The sequence below is a fragment of the Solanum tuberosum genome, unplaced genomic scaffold (assembly GCF_000226075.1).
Source record: "Solanum tuberosum cultivar DM 1-3 516 R44 unplaced genomic scaffold, SolTub_3.0 scf00009, whole genome shotgun sequence".
In the NCBI taxonomy this organism is placed as follows: domain Eukaryota; kingdom Viridiplantae; phylum Streptophyta; class Magnoliopsida; order Solanales; family Solanaceae; genus Solanum; species Solanum tuberosum.
In genome coordinates this window covers 1,107,632-1,118,608 of record NW_006238935.1, presented here as the reverse complement: position 1 = coordinate 1,118,608, position 10,977 = coordinate 1,107,632, and the positions used below count along the sequence as shown (strand labels likewise).

At 35.6% G+C, this 10,977-nt stretch overlaps 1 protein-coding gene across 1 annotated transcript; it reads left to right on the top strand.

Moving 5' to 3' along the window:
* The first annotated feature begins 633 nt into the window (after positions 1 to 633).
* LOC102603661 (putative methylesterase 14, chloroplastic) lies at positions 634 to 6,489 on the top strand. The gene is made up of 5 exons (XM_006339292.2): positions 634 to 1,294; positions 2,740 to 2,979; positions 3,086 to 3,229; positions 4,663 to 4,797; positions 5,936 to 6,489. The coding sequence occupies exons 1-5, from the start codon at positions 1,046 to 1,048 to the stop codon at positions 6,206 to 6,208; spliced, it is 1,041 nt and encodes a 346-aa protein (XP_006339354.1). The 5' UTR covers positions 634 to 1,045; the 3' UTR covers positions 6,209 to 6,489.
* The last annotated feature ends 4,488 nt before the right edge of the window (positions 6,490 to 10,977 follow it).

Below are 10,977 nucleotides of genomic sequence, written 5' to 3'. Positions count from 1 at the left end.
ATTCAATCAACCTAACGATATGACACCCACAATCTTCAAATTCTAGATCCGCCTCTGGTGACACTTGACAATTTTCTATGTTCTTATATCTTGCTATGTCAAATCAGCCTAAAACTCTAGGAATCGCTAAAAGAATAGAAGAGAGAACACAAGAGGATTGCCAATGATTTTACAAATGGATACTCCTCCATTTATACTACTTACATAGGAGCTAATGTGTAAATAGTAATTGTTAAATAAATTCCTACATATTTATAAATAAATTTCTTTTCCAGAATACTCTACAATCTAAGAATCTTTCAAAATCTTTTCATGTAAATCTATGATATTCTAGAATCTACCATGAAAACTCTCCACATTTATCTAAAATATATTCTACTAAAGCTAGTCTTCTTTCCTATGTAAGCTTTCACATAAACGACATTATGCCATATGGCGCTTGTATGATTGCAATACACTACCTAATATAAATTGAAGAGGAGGGACGGGGAGTATGAATTTTTGTGGAAAAAATCGATCTTTTGTGTATTTTTTTTTTTTTTGACAGCTAGTATAAAAGAAATAAATAAATGAAAATCAAAATAGCGGGGGAAGAATTTTCAACGTTTTAATAATAAAAAGAGAAAACAGCATTAAAATTTGCTTGTATATGCGGTTGGAATTTATAAGTTGATTCTTCCAGAATTTGGGCTCACAAACAATCAAATCCATGATGAATTAAAAACCACCTACTCCTTAACAACGTCGTCGTTTTTGCAGTTCCCATTACTCCCACTCCCATACTCAGTGGCCAATTCCAGTGACTTAACCATTTTGCAATCGAAATTCACATATTTTGAAGCGAAACAGTATCTGGGTATTGCACAAAAAGTTCATTTATTGCAGTTGAGATTCACTTCTGGTAGGATTTTTGAGCAAAAACAGTATCTGATTTGTGCGTGAATCTCCATTTTGTGAAATTTAAAGCACAATAGAATCTGGGTTGTGCACAAAATTTAGTTTTCAGACCAATTTGAGGAAATTGCGGGGAATTGAATTTGAAAAGATGGGGAATCGATTTATTTGCATGACGAAGAAGGAAAATTGGAGGAATGGAATAGGGTCAAGGAGTAAAAGAATGGAGAGATCGAAGAGGAGGTCGTTAGTAGAAGAGGAGTTATTGCATAGACAAGCTTTGTCAATGGCAATTCAGCAGCATCAGTTGTCTCAAAGATTTGAGGGGTCAATTTCCAGACGTATTGGATCCACTACTTCTCGCCGTCGCACTGATTTGTCTGAATCCAATTCTAAGCAGGTATTATTTCTCAAACCTTTTCTTTTATACAGTTGCTTTTTTTTTTCCCTTTCTCTTGCGGTTATTTTAATGTTTGGTCACTTCTATTTTGAAACAGTATTTTGGGATCTATGGATATGTATATTGAAAGACTGGTTCTGGTGGGAACTTTTCTTTTTTTAATTTTTTTTTTTAAATGTATTTTCTTATTTCTTATTTTTTGGTGTATATCCAGTTCTGTTATTATGAGTTTGATGGGGTAGTAGCACAATGGAACTCATAAAAGTTAGCCTTTTTCTTTTTTGTCTCTTTTTCTTGTTTTGTATTTTGTAGAATTTGTGGTAGAAATGATGATTCTCTTTTAGAATTTTGTAGAAAATTTGGGAAAGTGTAAAGTGTACAAAAAGTAAAAACTTTTCCCCCTATCCAAATAGATTTTTTTTAGAAAAAAGAAAGAACAAAACAAACTCTCAAAAGACAAAACGCATCTTTTTCTTAATTTTGGTGATGCATTACATTGCTAATTTTATGTTTATAAGATGTTTAACAAGTATTTCTTTTGGGATTTCCTTTGATTTTGGAAGTTTAGGGTTGAATACTCCCAGGGCCTGAAAGTATAAGGTTGGCTAATTTCTTGTTTACTTTTCTTCTCTTTTGGGTTTTAAATTTTTTTATGTATATACTATTTCCTAGACTGTAATTTTGTTGTGTATGGTTTTGATATGAGGTCCTAAAAGTCAATCTCCTTTTCTTGCTCTGTCGTCTTGTGTATACCTGTACAGATTGTGTGAGCGAGTACTTGCAATTCACGTCATAGATGGATTGTCTGAACGAGTACATGTAATTCACAACATAGATGGATTCTCTGAGCGAATACTTGTAATTCACATCATAGATGGATAGTCTGAGCGAATACTTGCAATTCACATCATAGATGGATCGTCTATGCGAGTACTTGCAATTCACATGATAGATGAAGGGAAACTTTATCCTAAGTGGCATATGTAATTTCTCTTGACTTTGTTCGTCATTAGTCTACTGCAAAGCTTACCAGGAACAATATTTCTTCAGATTTCCGTCCAGACATGGTTGCAACTTATATATGCCATTCTGAATACCTAGGTTGGACGATACCAGAGTAGATGGCCCATCGCTTTCTAGTTTATACCTTGTTATCTGCTGCTATAAGATATTCCTATTCTCTACAAGGCTCCTCTTATCTGTTAATTCTTAGATTATTGTTTTGTGTTACGTACTTTACTGTACTAAATTATGTGAATGACATATATAAATAAAAGTAGCTTACATGAAGAACAGAAATTAGATCTAGGTCAAATGAGACGGCACTTTCTGTGGGATTTTACATAGCAGTTTTGAGAAAAGATAAAAAGAATACTGAATCTTTATAAATTTAGACAATGTTCACGTGTCACTATTAGTTGCCTTACATAATTTATGCTGTAAAGTTACCAGAATTTTTGGAGAGCATCAAAACAAAGAAGTTCATTTTGGTACATGGAGAAGGATTCGGAGCTTGGTGTTGGTACAAAACTATTGCTCTATTGGAGGAAACAGGATTGCTTCCCACTGCCATAGATCTCACTGGATCTGGGATTGATCTGACAGATACAAAAGATGTTACAACACTGGCGGAGTACTCAAAACCATTGATTGATTATCTGGAAAACTTGCCTGAGGATGAAAAGGTATGAGATATGTGGCACACTTCTTATTGATTATTTTACTATGAATGAATTTCAACAAGGACTAACGTTGTGGTTAACCTAAAAATGATTATGTGTTCTCCTTCAGGTAATTTTGGTAGGTCACAGTATTGGAGGTTCTTGTGTTTCCTATGCCTTGGAGCTTTTCCCACAGAAAATTGCGAAAGCAATATTTATTTGTGCTACAATGATATCTGATGGACAGAGGCCTTTTGATGTGTTTGCCGAAGAGGTAGATATCCTATACAACTGAAATTGTCTAAATATTTGAAAACCATTGACAATCTGTTCCTGATTTACTATTCTGTTGAATTAAAAATCTATTTTGTTTTATAGTAATGCATTGTCTAAAACTACTTATTTTGGTTGAAGTAGTATAGGAGAATTTGAGCAGAATAAAAATTGGTCCAGTGTGTATGTGGAAAAAGGATTCAGATACCACATCATGAGTATGATCCAGTGTGTATGTGGAAAAAGGATACAGATACAACATCATGAGTAGACTCATGATTGCCCCGAGTTTGCAGTCATGGTTCCTAAAAGCACCATTTCGTTTTGATTGAGGTTCATAGAGTTGCTGTACAATTTTTGTTGCATAAAGAGCTAAAAGTAATAAAATATGAAGAAAAAAATACAGCAAATGTGGAACACAGGTCAGAAAGTAATTTTATTTTTTGGGGAAGAGAATAAGAGTTCACTTGACCCCCTTTTAAAACATTGTACTTTTTCTTAGATATGCTTTCGCCATTGTTTTCTTCTTCTTTTTCCTGGGTTTGATACACTTGAGCCGACGGTCTATTGGAAACAACCTCTCTACCTTCACAAGGTATGGGTAAGGTCTGCGTACCACCCTCCCCAGACCCCACTTATGGGAATACACTGGGTATGTTGTTGTCTTTGTTGGAGCAGAAGTCATCCCTATTCAACATTAGGTTATTTTATTTTTATTTGAAGTAGAGCAAATAATATAAAAAATGCTACAAAAATGATCCTTTTTTTTGGCAACAAGTTTCTGTGGTGCTTCTTCTCTACCTTAGAGCCTTACCAAGTTTTCTTGGCTGAGAACATGTTCAAGCTTTTACAAAAGTCTATTTCTCTTTCCTAAAATGCTGTCCTTGTTTGTGTGACAACCATTGGTGCAACTTTTGATAGATCATCTCACCTTGATTATAGAGGAGTGACAAGAGAATAGACCGAAACATGGGAAGAAAAAGCAAAGGACTGAAAATGGGAACATGAGCGCTGTAAGCTTTTGACTAGAATTCTCAGCATTTGAACTGTTCCACATTGCAATCCAGCCCAAGACTGACCAGTTCATTTTCTTCTCCCATCTTCTGAAGCATATTATAATGTGTTGAAACTTTGAACTTTAACCCTTTAACAAATTGGAATAACAACAAGTGAGCTTTTGAATACTGAATGAGAATCTCTGTGCATCCATATCATAATACACATCGTGGAGAACTGACGAGGTCAAAAAGGATAGGATACATATTGTACCACTTGTTGTTGGTTCACAGCCTCTTTCATGATAACCGATCAATTGAACATCTCAAAGGAATCATTCACTTCCCATAATAAACCTGCATCTGAAATGCTATTTTAGTGTATTACTGTTATAGAATACTTCCACCATGATGTGCTTACATGAGGTCTATTTTGCAGCTTGGTTCGGCAGAGCTTTTCATGAAGGAGTCTAAGTTTTTAATTTATGGGAATGGTAAAGAGAAGCCTCCTACTGGCTTCATGTTTGAGAAGGAGCAGATGCATGGGCTGTATTTCAATCAATCTCCTGCAAAGGTACTTCCTCGGGAGAACTTCTTCCGTTATCTATGCTAATTTATCATTCTTAGTGTGCTGCAAATGCATGTGCTTTCTGATTTCTCAAGCTATGCTATTAGTACTTCGTTTGCAGAAGACAGATGCATCACCTAGTACATCTTCCCACTTTCTTGCTCTCCCTCCCTCCTCCCCAACTTTCCTTTTCTTTGTTGACGGCTGGGAGTGGTAGTGGTAGTACGACATGATAATTCTGGTGAGTTATAAGCTTTACTTGGGTCATACACGTTAAAGCAACTCCATTTCAAGTGAATAACAGCAAGATAAAAAATAAAGTTTAGAAGCACTTCCAACGTTCAGTGTTGGTGAAGGCTGAAGTACTCCTTCTGTCCTGAAATGTCTGCCGCAGATTCAACCTTCAATGATCAAATTGGGATTCGGTTTTAGAATTACGTTCAAAGAAAGTTTAGGTTGAGAGATTTTTCTAATAAAAAGATTGAAACTAATTTTTTTAGGTTTAAAGATACAAACAACAACATACTAGTATAATCCCACAAGTGGGGACTGGATAGGGTAAGATGTACGCAGACTTTACCCCTAAATAGGTTGGAAGATGAAAGTTATAAACTACCACAAATAGATAATGGGCTTAGAATTTTCTACATGGAGGATTTTTTTTTTTTTTTTTGATGATGCCTTGACCAAATTTCCGTTCATGTTTTGAGTAGTCAAAATGGCAAAATTTTTTTGGATCGAGGGGGTAAATAATTTTTAATCCATGGTTATTTCACAGATATATTCTTGTTGTTCTGACCTACGACCTTTCTAAGAGCATGAGCAATATATTCTTTTGTGCTGGTTTCAATCACAAATCATTGATGAGATTCTAAAAGCACCTAATGAGTGTAAAATAAAGCATACAACTAATTAGTAGCTTTTGTGTCTACTGAAGATACGCTTAGATAACAGAATTTTCAAGATGGTCCCTTGTGATAAAACCATAGAGAACTGGACCATAGAGGATTAGAATGTCGCCTTTCTTTCTTCCTTTTGACTGACTTAATTTTCCTGTAGTCAATATTGCAAAATTATTGTGAAGAAATATGTGGAATGTATTTGATGCTCATCCAGATGTTCATGGTACCTATCATTCCTGTAGGATATTGCTTTGGCAATGGTTTCAATGAGAGCAATTCCTCTTGGTCCAATAATGGAGAAGCTATCATTGACACCTGACAAATATGGAACAAGTCATAGATTTTATGTCCAGACATTGGATGATCATGCTCTTTCACCAGATGTTCAAGAAAAACTTTTGAGGGAAAATCCTCCTGGAGGTGTTTTCAAGATCAAAGGCAGCGACCATTGCCCATTCTTTTCGAAGCCACAGTCGCTGCATAAGATTTTGGTTGAGATTGCTCAGATTCCATAGGAATGTATGTTCATATGAAAAGAAACCAGATATATTTTACTTCTCAGGGAACATGGCGTTTATTGTTTCCTTTAGAGGCTGTACAATCTGTTCCACGAGACATGTTGGTTGTATAGAAGAAAAGTTGGTTCAGTCATCATGTTTCATATCCATTTTCATATTTGTTCTTTGGTTCTTATCCATTATTAGTTTCTCTATAAACACATGATGTATCAATGGCAACTTGCACAAATCATTCTGTCGTCATAGTTAACCGATAATTGATAGAGCTTTTCATTTGAGCCAAGTTGCACGTTCCGTCTTCAAGTTATGCCTTATTTCCGATTCTGGTCTTTATGTTAACCTCCCTTGTTAGTGGACTGTGGAGTTACTTGGCCAAGTAGCATGTTATCCCTGTCTATGTCAATCATTCATGGTTAGTTTCTAATTTTCTTCGTCTAGCTTTCTACATATGTTTAGTTATTAGTGCAAAATTATGTTTTCAATAAATTGTAAAAACCAAAGCTCAGGAAAGGAATTGTTTGAGGAAATGCCACACACATACGTAGTAATGAGGAGCATAATGATATTTGGTTATCTTTCGTATTGGTCGAATGTTAGTTAGGTGTAGGGATGACAATGGGGCGGAGCAGGTGAGCTTCTCTATGCAGGCAAGTTCTAACAAATATTTTATAATTTTAGTGCGGGGCGGGTTGCAGGCATATCATTGTTGCTGCACAAATTTCAACTCTTGGGAAGATTTGATTTTGATTCTGGAAATTTATCCACCCACATTTGCAGATATTTGTTATTTATTACCTTATTTTCTCCTTGATAAATATATCAATTCGTAGAAATACACAATATCCCTCCAGTAGACTATTGGAATTCATTAAAATGTAAGCAGTTTTAATTAAGAAAAAGTTAAATAATTAACGAAAGGGATATAAGTTTTAAAAATTTAATTAATACAATTAGACTCATTTTACAATTTTATTGGATTAAATTCATACAAAATTTGAATTAAATCCATGTTCATTTGGGTTGAATGATTAGTTTGAGTTTTACAAATAAATAAGTCCAAGGTCCATTTCAGCTTGAAGCCCAAACCCATGCCACATGTCATAGTGACTAGGCATCCAAGCCCAACAAGGTGACGCCATGTGTCACAGTTACTAGGCATCCAAGACCAATAAAGTGACACCACGTGTCCAAATGTGGTGGTAGTCTCAATCAAATTCAAAAAACAACCACAATTCGCCAAGTGTCAAAATGGCAACCTTTGGCCAATCATAAGCAATTTTGTTCACCCCTTACACTATAAATAGGGGATAGACAAGACATTCAGGACATTTTGAAGAAAAGAATTCTAAGAGGACTTCAACAAGCACTTTGCAAAGATTGGAGAAAGCTACAACACCAATTACATAGCTCTACGAAAGTGGTCAACGGAGTTCTTCTCGGATATCGACTTGAAACGACAAAGTGCTTCTTGACATTCTCGGGGATCAAATATATTTCAAGGAGGTCTACATCATCCTACATTCGAGAAATACGCTATCGAAAGCCCTCGAATCACAGAGAAGTTTAGGAGAGAAGAATCAAGAGAACAACATAATTGTACTCACAAGATTCATCAATAAAAAATACATTTTTCTTTTATTTGTTTTGCTTGTAGTTAATTTTCAGCTCTACGAAGATTTTTTGCGAACAAATTTGGCACGCCTAATGGGATCAATTCTACTCTTCATCTCTTCCTCCTTCAAATAAAAAAAAAACTACAAATTTAATTATTGCAATGACTTTCAAAAAGATCAATGATGCTTCGTGCAAGGACTCTACTATTGCCACATTTGTTAATTTTAGTGATGTTGATCCAATCACTGACGCGAGTTCAAGACAAGTTCCTTGAATGGATCTAATTATTTCACCTACTTGGAGATGGTAAGAAAGAGCAAGTCTCAAATGACACTCAAAACTGCAATCCCTGAGGCAACATCGCATCTAGGTTGTTTGATAAACTTTCTCACTGGCTTCAATTTTGGCGAATCTACGAATTCAACAAATTCTTCAATTCCAACAAAGGTCAACGCCTTGATGGTTGACGCAATTGACAAGGATGAGAAGTTTCCAATGATGTAGCAAATCATTGAAACCTTGAAGAAGTCTATTAATGACAAAAATCTCCAAATCGCCCAACTTATGAGCAAGTTAGATCTATCCAACTCTGGAGAGTCACGTCATAATCTAACAACACAAGAAAAAGTTGATGTTCCTACCAAGCCAGTTGAGTATCAATGCACAAAGTGATCTACTTCAGTGGCTACTCTAACAATTCAACAACTACAAGATATAATCACAAACACCATTAAATTCCAGTGAAGAATTCATCAACGATTGGGTATACCAAGCCAGTTGAGTCTCAATTGGGTCTGAGACCTTACCATCGAGGATTTCGTGTTCGAGGTCTGACCGGCTTCCCATCCGTGCAAAGTTCCTTCTGGTGTTGTATTTGGAGTCGACCTAGTTGATAATGGGCTCGGAGAAGGGGTTTTTGCTGGTAGCTCCAAACTCAAAATAATGAGCTCTAATTTCTTGTTAGTCTCCTGCATCTCAGAGAGCTGACTCTGGAATTGTCCCTGATTTGATTATATAATCTCAAATTGTTTGTTTGTTTCTTCTACAAAAATAGAGAGTTGGTTTTGAATTGCTCTTATGTCGTCTTGTAGGCTTTGAAATTCCAGTGAAGAAGTCATCGGCGACAGCAGAGGAACCTGTTGCTCTGATACCATTTGTAACAAGAGTATGACCCTTGTCACCTAGATTGTTGAAGACGAAAGAATAAGAGAATAGTGAAAGGAAGAAGAGAGTAGAGAAAGATAAGTTATTTTGATAATTTTCTGTATTTTTCATTGATAGTACTAATAGATATAAGTAAATAACAGATACAATCATAAGATGACACATGTCTTCTTTCTTAACAAAATTTAGGATCGAAAAGAAATTACTAAGTGCGACTAATTAAAACTTAATTAGGGACTAAAACAATTTATTGAAAACTTAAATAAACTAAGTCACAAACAGACATTTGTGACACTATAGCAATCCAACCCTAGCCCAAGCTCTCGTATCCGCTTGCTTTTTCCCAATCGCCATCTCGAGAGCCTGTAAAGTAGAATTCTTAGTTCAGGTTAATTAGGTCTTCAAGAACTAGAGAGAAAATGTCTTTAGAATACACAAGGATATAGAGGTTAAATAGAAAATCATTCATACAAAGATTAAATAGTACCATGAATATATGTTATAACTGTAACACCCCGCAACTAGAAAGAGCTAGAATTAGAAAGAGTCATTTTTGGAAAGAACGAAAAATCTGGAAATTTGACAAAGTTAAGTTAAATATGAGTTTTGGGTCAACTTCAAACAACCATAAATCCTAGATCAGGATGAGTTATGTGTTCTACAAGATATCTTAGGAAAGATCTTTGAATTATATTTCCAACGCCGCTGAGTTTGCGCGATTTCGAGTTCGTATGAGGGAGATATGCCAATTTGAAGTTGGGCTGTCTAGATAAGAAAAGTCAAAACCGGATTTTAGAAGGGCATTATGGTCTTTTCACCACCCAATTAATTAATTTCATTTTTGATAATTAAGTTGGGGTCTAAACTGATTGGATTCAGTTTATGCTAATTGAAATTAAGTTAGGGTTTTGAGAGAAGAGAAAAGAAGAGGAGAAAAGAGAAGAAACAACAAGGAATCACCAAGTTCTTGAAGAATTGCTTGTGAATTTTGTCAAGGGGTGATCCCTACGAGGTATGTGAGATCACATAGTGTTGGGTTAGTTCACCCATGCACCAATCATGATTTATTTCAGCGAATATATGTTCTTGAAGGTTTAGAAATTGAGTTCTTGATGAGTTTTGTTGAAGTTCTATTGAGTTCTTGATTCGTTGAAATTGTTGAGAAGTTGTTGATTTAAATTCATGAAATTATGTGTCGTTTTGAGTAGATTCTTGCATATTTTGGTTATGTAGTCGAATCTAAGTGTTTGGGGAAAGACCCAATTGGGTTTAGAGGGTTTAAAAACGACCAAGAGAATTCGTCAAAAATCTGGGAAAAGGAGTGGGGCATCGCACCACTCAAAGCACCCCACAAAGTTCTCTGAAGTTTGGCCTTTGGGGCACTGCGCCAGCCAGAGCGCCCCAAGCCAGACTCTGAAGTTTTGGGTCTGGTGCCCCGCGCCACTGAGAGCGCCAGGGACGCCAAGTCTTCTACTTTTTCCCACTTCTTTCCGTACTAGTTTCCTTGTAACGTGCCTATGTTTTTTAGTTGATTTCTACACTATAAGGTACGTCTAAACAACATGAAATCATCCATAACATGAAATCATGAGCCTTGAATCCATAATTCAATTCAAGGAAAGTTAAGAGTTAAGTCAAGAGAAGTCAAGAGTCAAGTCAAGAGAAGTTAAGAGTCAAGTCAAGAGAAGTTCTTAGAGTTTTCCAAAGGTCTTTTACAAACGTTTTAACTTTGTTTTAAGACTTGAGTTTTGAGTTGAGTAAAGAGTAAAGATTGAAGTTCATTTCTTCAAAAAGAGTATATCGGGACTATGTATTCCCAAAGAGTAAATGTTTTCACATTTAAACAAGAAAGGAAACTTTGATTTCCAAAAGTGCCTTTGAGTTAGTTTTTCAGTAAAGAGCCTTTAAGCTAGTTTTTTAGTAAAGAGTAAATGCTTTCACAATTAAGCAAGAGAGGAAACTTTGATTTTCAAGAGAGCCTTTGAGAA